The 13699-nt window shown below is 34.8% G+C and overlaps 1 protein-coding gene and 1 pseudogene across 2 annotated transcripts; one reads left to right on the top strand and one right to left on the bottom strand.

The window, feature by feature from the left end:
* Positions 1 to 810: 810 nt before the first annotated feature.
* On the top strand, positions 811 to 12254 carry LOC107854562 (E3 ubiquitin-protein ligase RHF2A). Of its 2 annotated transcripts, none has more exons than XM_016699572.2 (9): positions 811 to 944; positions 2242 to 2392; positions 2510 to 2556; positions 5582 to 5644; positions 5741 to 5849; positions 5964 to 6352; positions 6495 to 6602; positions 6715 to 7072; positions 11923 to 12254. In XM_016699572.2, the coding sequence occupies exons 2-8, from the start codon at positions 2261 to 2263 to the stop codon at positions 7016 to 7018; spliced, it is 1152 nt and encodes a 383-aa protein (XP_016555058.1). In that variant the 5' UTR covers positions 811 to 944; positions 2242 to 2260; the 3' UTR covers positions 7019 to 7072; positions 11923 to 12254. The 2 variants fall into 2 exon arrangements, with proteins under 2 accessions (XP_016555058.1, XP_047253308.1); XM_047397352.1 differs by lacking the exon at positions 811 to 944 and adding an exon at positions 1372 to 1506.
* On the bottom strand, positions 8654 to 9830 carry LOC107854560 (annotated as a pseudogene).
* Positions 12255 to 13699: the final 1445 nt, after the last annotated feature.

Here is a 13699-nt window from a genome sequence, read left to right as displayed (position 1 = left end):
AGTTTTGATAAATAGAAGTACCCAACCTATGTTAATTGGATAGTTACGCACTACGTATACTTGTGGACACAGTTTTCAAATCCTATGATAGATAAAATTAGTTAAGAGTGGCTTAGTGTGAGTTATAAAATATAGATATTAGTTAGTCTAAGAATTGATTATTTCATCATTGATATTATAGTGATAAAATAAGTATACATAGTGAGATAACTTATTCCGAAATAGCTAATTCAAAGATAATACCTCAAAAAAACTTGTTCCCAATCATATGAAGCCTTAGTGAATAAAGTGTCTAATATCTACATTGATCTACATAACATAAGTCCCAACAGTTTGAATCTTAATTACAGAAATTTTTGACATTTTATATAATTACTAAAAAATTCATTTTTGGATTTGTCGATATATATAATTAGCTCCCGATATATCCAATAAAAATATTTTTTTTCTTTGTAAGATACATAATCAACTCCCAATATATTTTTTCGATTTTGATTCTATCGAGATACATAATACATGTAACGACGATATATTCTTTCCTTTGTAAAAATATATAATTAACTTTCGATAATTTTTTTTTGATTTGGGTCTGTCGATATATATAATTAACTCGCGATACATCCAACAAAGATACACAATTAGTCGAGATTTTTTTAATTACTTTGTAACGATAGAAATTTGCATAAATATAATAAGTTAAGATATATATATTTATATAATTTTTTCTAAATTTATTCAATACCTTATGAAATATAATCGAGGTGTGCATAAACTGTGTATAAGATCATATTATTTTTTGTAAAATTTTATTTTTAATGGTGGTTAAAAGCTAAACATGACATCCATTGCAACTATATTCCCCTCTTCATCTTGTAAATAAAATTAATAAAGGTTCCTTAGAAAGGGACAACAGCAAATAATTTCTCTTCCTTTCCTGAACCTAGGTAATTTTCTACTTAATTGACGAATGCACCGTGAAATTTGAATTTATTTGCTCTTAATTGTTTTCAATTATCATTTTTCTGTTTTTTTCTAATTGTAAATTATCGTGTTTTTAAGGTATTTTTACAATATTGAATGTAAATATGTGAAATTCTATCTATTTTGTTCGAAATTTGAGTTTATTTGCTATTAATTTTTTGGTTGAATTGCAATTTTTTCGTGTATTTATGGCATTTTTATAATACTAAATTGAGAAATTCACCTTGAAATTCTATATATTTTGATTGAAATTTGAGTTTTATTTGTTTTAAATTGTGATCGGATAATCCTCTTTCTGTTTTTTTTTTTGTTTGAACTGATTTTTTTTCGATAATAATGAATGTACTTACGTGAAATTTCAGATTGTCTGAGTGTAAAGTTTGCATTTTTATTGGATTAATTTTTGTTTTTGGATTTTTGGGCATTGTTTGAATTTCTGTATTCCCTTTTTTAAATTGCTTAGATATTATTTATTTTAAGCCCGGGGTCTATCTGGAACAATCTCTCTGTTTTTACAAGGCAGAGGTAAGGTCTGCGTAATTTACAATGTTACATTGTTGTTGCTTTTACTTGTGTTCGGATAATCCGTTTTCCGGTTTTCTTTTATAGTTTGAATTGCAATTTTTCGTGTTTTTATGGCATTTTGATAATAGTGAATGTAAATACCTGAAATTTCAGATTTTTCGCGTCTAAAGTTTTATCGATTCATAGAAATGAAAATTGTATCCATTTTGATTGATTTTAAGTTTATTTGCCTACTTATTGTGTTAGGATAATCCTTTTTCTGTTTTCTTTTGAATTGCAAATTTTCATGTTTTTTTGGGCATTTTTGTAATACTGAATGTTCATACGTTGCGCATCGCGGGAGCTTAGTGCACCGGGCTTTTTTTTTTTTTTGTAATTGTTAATACGTGAAAATTCAGATTGTCTGTGTGTAAAGGTTGCATATTTATTGGGATTTATGTTTTGTTTTGGGGGGCAACTAAGATTCCCACTTTTTGGTCTACTCGTAGAATTAAAATACCCATATCGTGATACACCCATTTGGTGATCTCGTTGAGAATAAGAACTAAGAAATTTGCATTGCTTTGATTATGCGTTTAATCAAAAAAAGAGAGAAAATGTTAGTTATCTATATTGACCTATAAATTTATTTTTTTTTTCCTGGTTTGGGGTCTGTTTCTCGTAATTTTTTGCTTTTAGAGGAGGATAATTGTGTTATGAACTCTGAAATTGCACATTTTGGTGGGGCTTTATTAGGTTTTTAAGGTTTTTGGGAATGGATGAGGTCAAGAAATCAGAGGGTCATATGACATCACCTGCGGCTTTTGTGGAAGGAGGAATTCAAGATGCCTGTGATGATGCTTGCAGCATTTGTCTCGAGGCTTTCTGCGAAAGCGATCCTTCCACGGTGAATGCTAACAACACTTTTGACTATTGTTAAATATTTAACATAACAATGTTTTGCCACTCTATTTTTCACAGTGACTTGCTGTTGCTTAATATATCTGGTTTCTTTCTTCCATAGGTAACTAGCTGCAAGCATGAGTTTCATCTCCAGTGCGTCCTGGAATGGTATGTAACTGCAATTTTTTTTCTTTGGCTACCTTCGTTGCTTTTGAGATGAATTTACTATTCTGATTTTGGTTTAAGCAAATAAAATATGAATGGGATATTTAAGGTCCACTGACCCAGAGAGGGAACAATTGAACAAGATTGCTATTGTGTACTTTGCTGTTTTTCATTTTATGGGCGGGGATGGTGTTTATAACAAAATATGAGGTTGAACAGCAAACAGACAGGTGAAAAAGTTGTTTCTTTGACTAGTTGCAATATGAGTTAGGGTAAGTAGATCCTATTTGAGCAAATTATATGTCAATAACTATGAAACTCAAAGCTAACTAACAAGGAAGAAGCGTATTGTGTACACATACACACGTATACAATGAACCTGTGAGAAGAAGATAATCTGACAAAAGAATAGAAGTGGTCTTAGAAAGGTGATTGGTGGAACTTGACGCCCATGAGTCTATTGGTGGTTGGTATTGTTGTTGGCTTGTGACACTGGCCTTCCTTTTCCTTTTTCCCAACCATCTTTTAGTAGTAGTCACTCAATGCGGCATATCTCTAGCACATAGTTTTCTGCACCAGTTCTGTTTAGGATTTTGTTTTGCTTTAGAAAACGAAATAGTTGAAGTGCATGCACGTTGGCCGTGATACCGCCGTTATGAGCAAGAAAAAGAAAGAACTACCATTACTTCTCTTGATCACAAGATAGTTAGAGTTGGCTATACATTGAAGACCAAGTCTCCCACAAAGATTACTTCCTTCGTATGTGCTGTGTGGGATCCAGTTTCACCAGGTAAGGAAACTGGGATGCGTAGTTGGTGTTGCATGTGCAAAAAACAGGGAAAGGGATAAATCATTTACTTCTCTGCTGTGAGTTTGCAATTGATGGAAAAATTTTGTATCCTTAGTTCCACATCACTTGGGTTCTATCAAACACTAGAGGAAATGCTAGCAACATTGAGATCAAACAGGGTAAAGAGCGATGGAAGGCATGACATCGAGCTCTTATGTATGCTTTTTTGGATGTACGAAAAGAAAGAAACAAAAGGGTTCGAGAGTGGAGAAACAAGCACGAGGAATATAAAGTTCACTATTATTCATTATTCAAGTGGTCCTACTTGAATAGAAAATTGGATAGACTTTTTGGAAGTCAATGTTGAACTTTTGCAATACTTGTCACCATATAGGCAGATATTAGCTACCTCTTTGAGTTGTCAAATATGACGACAGACCTTAAAACCATTGCCAACAATATACCCAGTGTGGTCCCACAAGTGGGGTTTGGGGAGGATAGGATGTACGAAGACCTTACCCCTACCTTTGTGGGGCAGAGAGGTTGTTCCTGAAAGACCCCCGGCTCAAAAAAGAAGAAAAAAAGGCAACAAGAGAAAAGGATTTTGAAGCATGGAAAGGAGAAAATAATACGACAACAATCATTTCCCAATAAATGAAATTGATAGTTGTGTTTATAAAAGACATCTGATGCATCTTGTGAAATTACGTGTCTCAAAAATTATTACCCTCCTTAGGTACAAATAAATTATCACTATAGAAAAGGAGTAGATGGACTAGTAATGGTAGTTCCTAATCCATGTAAATAGATAATAGGTAATGGTGTCGTAGAAGCTAGTTTTTCATGTTTGGTGAAATTCTTTTAGATGCTCTGCTTGTCCAATACATATAAGTTATTTTTTGTTCTTTGTATTTAATCATTATGATTTTGATCATAGCTGTTAAATTGGGAGGTATCTAGTAGGAATTGAATGACCATTCTAACAATCTTATTCTATTCGTTTCAGAATCGTCTGGTAATATGATAAATATAATTTAAAAATGAGAAATAACTAGTTTACGAATAAAATGGGAGTGAGCGAGTATCCGAGTTTATGATAGTGCTAGGTACCAAGTTAGTTGCTTTTGTAATCTGCCTACTTTTTGGGGACAGATTCTTCTAAATACAGCCACTTTTGCTAACTACGAACTTGTTACTTCAAACTCAAGGGAGTGACCTGCTGCTCGATGAAATTAGGTCTTGGATATTAGGTTCAAATCCCAATAGAAAAAATAAATAAAAATCTAGGTGAGTTCTTCCCATCTACCTAAGTCTCGGTGTGTGCCTTTTTTGGGAGGTAGCAGGTATTCGGTACCCAGTGGAAAAGGCTAGCTGAAAACACAATCCTTATTGAAAGTAAAAGGAACTTTTACGTCATTCTTCCATGTCAGATGCGTGAGGCACATTGTTGCATTGTTGTGTATAATACATGTGGGTAGCACTGAACTTTTTTGTTGGGGGGGTTTAAATTGTGTAGCACAAATTTGTCATGATAGAAGTCCCCCTCTCTATGTCATTGATGGTGTAAAGTTAAGTAAGGGTGTTGCTATTTATGGTTTCCAATTCCAGAAAATAAAAGAGTTGGAAGAATGAATGACCGTCAAACATGTAATACTTAGACAGGCATGCTATTGTTATTTTAAAAAGAACATTTTGTTTATAGACATGTAACATATGACTACTTTTTTAGTTGAAATTATGTCAAACAAAGGAATTCGAAGAAAAACTGTTCCTCTGTCTTGATCGTTTTTCAACGGCATTTATTTGTCCACATAAGAGGCCCTTCCTTCTTTACATTCATGCCTCATATTTTTGAAAGAACATAACCATTTTATGAACCAGTGAAATTTTTTAGCATGAATATCTTGTAAAGGTATTGTTAAAGAGACTTTCCTCTTTAGTAGCATCAAGATGCTATAGAGATGCAGCATAACCCCCTTTCCCCCACCCACCGACACCTCCATGCACAGATACACTCTGCTTTACAATTATAGTTATAAATATTTCTTTGTACACTAGGACACCTTTGTAAAAGAGGTAAGTGGTCTTTTTATTTTGGGTGCGGGTTTGTTTAATGGAATTGGCTTATAGTCTGGATGCTTATTCTGGAAAATGAGAAGGAAATGATTTAGGGACTATACTAGTTATGACGAACATTGAAGTAAATAGTCTAATTAGTTTCTTTTTTTAAAAAAACAGGTGTCAGAGAAGTTCTAATTGTCCAATGTGTTGGCAGTCCATAAGTCTGAAAGATGAGATGAGGTTCGCGTGGCTTATTTTTTTTTCTGTTCACAATTTTCATGGTTCTGATTATCGGGTATAGCCTTTACTTGACTTTAGTTGACTTCCCTCTTTCAGTCAAGAATTGTTTGAGGCTGTGGAACAAGAAAGGAATTTTAGAATTAATGCAGAAAGAAATGCTACACTATTTCACCTTCCTGAGCTAGGAGATTTTGAATTGCAAAATGTATGTGACCGTCGTAAAGGATAAGCATTTTTCACCTGTCATTCAATTTATGAAGTTTCACAACCTAGCATGTTATATTTACCTCTTTCTATTTCTTCTTTCATTGCACTGCAGTTACCTGTGGATATTGATGATCCTGAACTTGAAGAGCGCATTCTTCAGCATTTGGCTGTTGCTACTTCAATGGGAAGGGCTCACCATATGGGTCAAAGGGACGGCTCAAGGAATAGCTCATCCACCAACGAACGTCCACATTTTTTAGTGTTTCCAACTCATGATAATTCATCTCCTACCACTTCTGTTTCACCTTCTCCTACTGGATCAAATTCAGATTCTGCTGCAGCCGCAATAGTTGATTCCTCTCTTCCCATTAGCTCCCGTAGCAGTGCATCACCACGACAGATGCCTCATCTTTCATCAGTTCAAAGTAATCAACTTTCTGCTTTATCATCTGGTTCTGGTCTAACGCCAGCCACAGCGCAAGGAATATCTATTGGTGATAGGTAGTGATGGTTTTCGATATCCTTTCAATTTTATGCATACACCTAGGCTTATCTTAAATTGGTTTATGATAGGTTGGATTGGTTAACACATGCAGATTTCAAATCAGCTTTCATTTGTTTTTGTTTTTTTTCATCTTTCTAGAAGCCCTTCTAGTTCGTCATTGACACCAAGCCAAGGGAGAGCTGGACCATCAGAGTTCCAGTCATTATCAGAGTCCTTGAAATCTCGATTTAGTTCTCTGTCAATGAAGTATGGACAACTTTACTCAATTATTTTTTTTTCTTATTCTAAGCAGTTGTACTTATTGTGTTTTTTGGTCATCTTAAGCCTGATGCGTGTTATATATGGTCTTGTGTTTCAGATATAAAGAATCCATCTCAAAGAATACACGAGGGTGGAAGGAGAGATTATTTTCTCGAAGTTCTTCAATGCCAGATGCTGGTTCTGCTGGGAGAGAGGCAAATGCTGGAATTGCTGGTCTATCTCACCTAATGGAACGCCTTGAAACTCAAGAAAATAGCAGAGCCGGTTCTGTTCCAGCAGTTACTATTATAGTGAATTCGTCACACAATCTCCAGAGAGACCATGGTAATATGGGTAATCATATAGCAAATGGTTTGAATAGGAAATCAACAGCTCCTGCTGCAAGTTCAGCTCAGAATTAAGTCTTCTATTTAAGCATTTACCTGGCGTCTGTCCTCAGCATTTCATCTTTGAATGTAAGTCATTTCTCCTGTTAAGGGGTTTTCTTTTTCCTTCCGTGACTTTGTTTTGCAGTTCCTTGTTTATAGCCTGTAAAATGCTGTTTCGTTATTACTTTTGGTGATGTTAAAATGAGGTCGTCATCATTGTGTCTCCGCTGAATAGAAGGTCAAAGACACATAATCATAAGCTTCTCTTATTTGAACGAAAATTTGTTAATACGAAAAAGAAAACAAATAAACTCTGGTGATACTTACAAATGGAGACCAATTAACTGAATCAATCCCCATTTGATTTTAGAAGTTTCGCAATATTGTCCTTCTCAAAACAGATCATAATTTTGTTTTGTTTGAAAATTCATCTTGTTTTCTAAAAAACAACCCAAATAGTTGTCCTGAAACCAATAAGACCTGATTTTGTTTTCTATTGCAACTACTTATTCCAAGACAATCCAGATATTAATGTTCTAATTTTCTTAAAATTTCTTTAATGGCTGCATAATTAATTACTGCCCCGATTGTTAGTTTGGCAGCTCTAAAGTTGCCCTACATAAAATGTATTAGCAATTCATATGTGAAACAATCCGTCAGGTCTATTATCTTTACCTTATCCCATAAAAGAGAAAAACACAGCTCTACTACATTTCCGTCTTTCTTTTTCAGCATTTGTCTGAATTTTACCTCATGTCTGGGAACTTAAGTTGGAATGGCGTCTTAGAAGCTACATAGTGTCAAGTCCGAATGGCGTCCCTAGTCATAATTGTAGAGAACCATATTGTTTTTGTTAGTTAGCTCCTTTTCTTGTGAACAACTAGTACACTTAAATTTTCTCTTATTAGTGCATCTATCTCTACAAAAATATCCAGATAGCCTCACCTCCCTGGACCCTGTGTTGCTCGGACTTTCCAAAACTGCTGCCACTCTGTCATACCTCTGTCAGATCCTTCAAAAATGCTCAAGTTTTGGAGGAAGCGACAAGCACTTGGAGGCATCTTTTAAGAGCCCGGGCAATATAGTCAGACCCCTATCACCACAACAAGATTAGACTAGTTTTACATTATTTTTTGGATAACTAGGTGATAGCCAAAATGCAGGGATTCACAGAGGAATCCGAGGTTTTAGCAGCTGGACAAGAGTCTTTACGGAGAAAACTCGAGTAATCAGCTATGGGGGTGGATTCGGGAAGAAGATGAAAATAGAATTCAATTAGGAAAACTGCATTATTGTTCAATTGATGATTGAATTTGTAGATACAATGCCTTTTATAAGAAATGAGAGTGAATCTAATTTGCCAACTGCTTCTAACTAATTCAACAGCCCGTAACTAACTGCTGATATGGCAAAGCTAATTAACTTGTCCAGTTGATTCATTTTCGTGTAACAGTACTCCCTGTTGCAAAGAGATCCTTGACCTCAAGGATCAAGACCAGAAAATCTTGCTTGAAGAACAATAAGGTACTCCCAAGTTGCAGCACCAGCCGACAATCCTGTCCCTTTGGGCAAAACTTGAGCCACAGTTCTATTCCCTTTCTTAACCGTCCTTCTTTGCAGTATAACTTTTGGATCTGAGCAATGGGGACTTGCCATCAGAAGTAGTCATCAGATCCCAGCTTCTTCGAACTTCAACTTCCAGTTTGACTCATAAACTTCCTGGAATATGTCCTTGAATCTTCCATCGTATTTCTCAAGGATGGTATTCTTTGTTCTAAGATAGAGTGGCCATTTCTTTTGGTAAGCCATGTTCATAGAAGCTTCAGCGAAAGAGCGAAAGAGCGAATAGACTCATCCGTGTTGTACATGGATAGAGCTACTCCACCAGCACCAGTGAAGTTGCAAACCTCGAACTCGATCTTTTGATCCGTCCCTTCTGGTACAAATACTAATTTGAGTTTTCCAGCTCCTTGAATTACTGTATCAGTAGCTCTATATTGATCACCAAAAGCATGTCTGCCTATGCATATCGGTTTTGACCAAACCTGGGACAAGTCGAGGGATGTTTTTGCAGAGGATTGGTTCCCTGAATACCGTACCATTTAGAATATTCCTATTTGTCCCATATGGTCTCTTCCACATATGCTTCAAGTTAAACTCCTTCATACGAGCTTCATCTGGAGTGATGGTTGCACACTTTATTGCTACATTATACTTCAAAGTAGCCTTAGCGCTTTCAATTGTAACCTTATCATCTGTGGCATCACGGTGATGAAGGCCAAGAACGAAGTATTTTATATCCAACTCCACAAAGGGCAAGATGAGCTTATCCTTGATTAATTTTCAAATGACACGGGTCATTTCATCTCCTGCTTGACCAAAGTTAAAACCATTTTCACCATATTTTTGTGTCTGTCCCAAACTTTTGATGACTGCAAAAGGTTGTCCATTCCACCCAGAAGATGCAGCTCCTTCTACTGTCGGACCCTTCTTACTGAATGAAGGACCAAGAGACTGGAATAACATAAACAACTGCCTCCCTCCGTTCTCCATATTCTGCTCAAAAGATGTCGAACTCATCTTTCCAAGTGAAGGCGCAGAAAACTGTAAAAGTGGAAACTGAGTGCATCCCTTCCCGTCGAGATCACCGGTGTTCTCAAAAGTGAAATGGTAACTAGAGAATTGATAATTGATGACTCCTAAGTGTGTAGCAATGTGACAGTTTACAAGGTACATCATATGGTCATACATTCTCATCCTCAACATCATTACTTTCTTGTTTCCAATCACATCCCATGCAATTAATATTGGTCTTTCATCTATTATTAGAAAGAGCAATTTCTCAGCTCCTACACATGGGCAAATTTTGCCCCAAATTATCGTATCACGCTTAAAGTCAAACCATAAGTCGCACGAAGTCATGATCGCGGAAATAATTGTATCAGAACGATCCTGCCATGAGCACTTCTTTCCAAGCAGCTCTTGAACAAACACCACAAGTTCTACTGTTGATTGTGTTTTTCAACCCCTGGAACCTAATACAACCATATTTGAGATCAAAGAATTCTTGTTGGTCTTTATTATCAAAAAACTTACCCAATTCCCATTGGTTTGCACTAACTCCATTATGCTTCTCTTTTTAATTAGCCGAAATATAACTGGAAATGCATGAAGAGTTCGACTGCTCCAGCTTCCATATCCTTCTTGTTTCTTGTTTTCACCAACTTATCTTCGTTAGAGTTAACTTCTTCACTGTTTAAAGAAGTTGCAAACACTTTGTTCTCATTTTCTATGAAAAGAACATCGAGAACAAAACCTCTAAAATCCCCTTTATTGCTCTTATCTTCCATAGAAGGTGCCTTATTGAGAAACCAATCTTCTAAAGCATCTACATCACTCTCAGTATCTCTATAGAACACATCAAGAAACAAGTCTTCAATTTCTTCTATTTCCTTGTTTATGTCAATAGTACTACTATCCAGAGAATCTACATGTAAATCTCTTTTAGTCATTTCATCGAGAACCTTGCAAGTATATGATGTGTTCTTAATAGAAGTTTCTTGTGGATAGAAATGAGAAGGATTATAGGGTTGAAAACTAACTAGCTTCTTTGGGGAACCTGCTCCAAATCTTTCCACCAAAGCTACTACATATTCATTCCAAGATGTAGGTTGAATGTATTGTCTATACCTCATGAAGGATTGATGCCACTGAATAGCTTCACCTTCCAAGCGTATTGCTGTCAGTCCTACTTTTTGATCCACGGCAATTTCCTCAAACTCGAAAAACTGCTCCACTCTAAATAACCAAGAACTCACATCCTCTCCAGAAAATCTAGTTTAGAGTGACGAGCTATACCTTGTTGGTAACCCAAAGGATTCTTGTTTCTGGGCTCTTCCACCAATTGTCTCTCTCTCGACAGTCTTTCCCCTGAAGTTTCAATCTCATCTCCGGTAGGAGTAATATCCTTTGATTCCCTTCTAGTTGTTCTTTTAATTCCATCACCGTTTGATTCAATTTCTTCAATTTCTCCACTGCACCATTAAGAACACCAATTTCTGAAATCAATTTCTGCATCATTTCTCTTAATTCAACCACTTCAGAAGCATTTTTACGCCTTACATGCGGCATAAATCGCATAAATCAAAGTAGAGGTCACAAGATGACCTAAAGTCCAGAAAAAACCCACTCTCCCCCGGGAGTGCTTTCGAGTGAAAGAGGTAAGAGAGTGCCATCTACAATGTTAACAGAATCTTTGATAGGTAAAGGAGGCAGACAAAAAAGCTAAACATCTTTTTTCTTTCGTGCGAGAAGGAAAGCACTTTTGGGGGCTGACGGTATTCTCTGAAGATCTTGCTGCCTTTGTCATCGTAATTCCAAGGAAAGGATGGCTCTGATACCAATGATAGCCAAAATGCAGGGATTCACAGAGGAATCTGGGGTTTTAGCAGCTGGATAGGAGTCTTTATGGAGAAAACTCGAATAATCAACTATGGAGGTGGATTCGGGAAAAAGATGAAAATAGAATTCAATTAGGAAAACTGTATTATTGTTCAATTGATGATTGAATTTGTAGATACAATGCCTTTTATAAGAAATAAGAGTGAATCTAATTTGCTAACTGCTTCTAACTAATTCAACAGCCCGTAACTAACTGCGGATATGGCAAAGCTAATTAACTTGTCCAATTGATTCATTTTCGTGTAACACTAGGGATCCTACAGTTTTTGTTTGTTCCTTATCCTGCATTCAATTCAATGTAGGATAAGAAAAAAAAAAAAAGGCAGCCCGGTGCACTAAAATTCCCGCTATAAGCAGGATCCGGGGAAGGGACCGACTATGATGGACCCTTGTGGTCGGGCCCTTTTCACACTTCTTCTGCTCATTTACTATGTTGTATATTCTCTTAATTTACTGGATTTCTTTCTCATTTTCAGGTTATGAACTTTGCCGGGGTTCAAATATGACATCCTGAGGACGAGATACATTCTCTTTCAGTCTCGGGCTAGGAGAACATGAATGTGATTTGCCTGTACATTTTGTTTAATATACGTTAGCCCTAATCAAACAGTGAACACTAAAATCTGGTAGAGATCATTGTGTTGGATATTTACAAGATACAACTTGATAAATTTGACAGATTTATGTTTTGGTTTATTATATAAACCTACATAAGTTTTGTTCAGGGGGTGAGGTTGATATTGGAGAAACAAAATAGCTGCATTTGCTCTTAACCTTTATTTCCATTCTATGGATGCATATTTGGTTACCCTTGTTTGTATATAGTATTTTTAGGTCTTATATTGTCTCTAACATTGTATCAGTAAAAACTGAATGATTGAATTTATATATGTTTTGATACATAAAAATCAGTAAGATTAAACATAGATAAAGAGTTGGCTGAGTAGTTCTGTAGTCTAAAATTTGTGAATCGGTTTTACGGAAAAGGGCCTAAATTATCCCTCAACTATGCGAATTGGTACAAAATTATCCCTCAACTCGACATCAACCTTTTGGTCCTTCTTTGCTGTTATTTTTAACGGCTTAAATATTATGGCAAACAACATAAATTTCGACAGTTTGAAGCTTGATTATAGAAAAATTTGATATTTTACATAATTAATGAAATTTTGATTTTGGGTCTTGTCGAGATACATAATTAGCTCTTGATACATCCAATGAGATACATTATTTCTTTTGTAAGGATACATAATTAGCATTCAATATGTTTTTTTCGATTTTGGGTCTGTTTAGATACATAATACATCCAACGAATATATATTTTCCTTGTAAAAGTTACGTAATTAGTTTTCGATATTTTTTTTGTCTATTTTAGTTCTGTTGAGATGTATAATTAACTTCTTGATACATTTAATGAAGATACATAATTAGTTGAAATTTTTGTAATTACTTTGTAAGATTAGGGATTCGTGTAAATATGATGAGTTAAGGTGTATGTTTATGTAATTTTATGTAAATATTAACCTCAATTACCAATTCATTAATGATATGTCTCATCCTAGAATAGACCTTTTTGCTTGAAATTTTGATCTCTTTTGTGTGTGTTTTTTAAGCGTCCATTACGAATTTACATATAGCGTGTCATTTTCTTTAATTATACGTATCATCATATATTCAAAATGGCTTGAAGTTTAATAATTTGTTAAAACGTACTGCATTTATATCTATATCTGTAATCTATAATTTATAATTTATAATGTATAATCTATAATTCATAATCTATAATTTATAATCTATATCTATATCTACAATCTATATCTATAATCTATAATCTATATCTATAATATATTAAAAGTATGAATACTCTTAGAAAAGTGATTCGAACTTTTTGCCCTTTATTAAAACACTCTGTAATAGATAAAATTGTATTTTCACCTATTTTCTTCAATTATTACTTCATTAAATCAAGCACTCGTAAAATATATGGAAAACCCCGATAAAATAAATATATGGAAAGATTAAGAATTCTAAACTACATAAAATATTTGAATCCTAAAATATTTATGAATCCTAAAATATATGAAAATAAATTACCAGTCCTAAAATAATATATGTAAAGAATCACGTTAAATTTTATTTTTTTACCTTTTTCAATGTTTTCTTTTGATTGCAAATAAGTTCGTCTGGGTTTTAAGCTTCTATATTTGATGCCTTTTTTTGTGTGTTTGTTTAAATTTACCTTCAAATAAGTTC

The sequence above is a fragment of the Capsicum annuum genome, chromosome 10 (assembly GCF_002878395.1).
Source record: "Capsicum annuum cultivar UCD-10X-F1 chromosome 10, UCD10Xv1.1, whole genome shotgun sequence".
NCBI classification, from domain to species: Eukaryota; Viridiplantae; Streptophyta; class Magnoliopsida; order Solanales; family Solanaceae; genus Capsicum; species Capsicum annuum.
This window is presented reverse-complemented; position numbering and strand designations above follow the sequence as displayed.

Bases quoted from the DNA above. Each gene is read 5' to 3' on its own strand.
- LOC107854562 (XM_016699572.2), top strand. From the start codon at position 2,261: ATGGATGAGGTCAAGAAATCAGAGGGTCATATGACATCACCTGCGGCT. The intron at 2,557-5,581 runs GTATGTAACTGC...TTAAAAAAACAG, and splicing joins CTCCAGTGCGTCCTGGAATG to GTGTCAGAGAAGTTCTAATT. The intron at 6,353-6,494 runs GTAGTGATGGTT...TCATCTTTCTAG, and splicing joins GGAATATCTATTGGTGATAG to AAGCCCTTCTAGTTCGTCAT.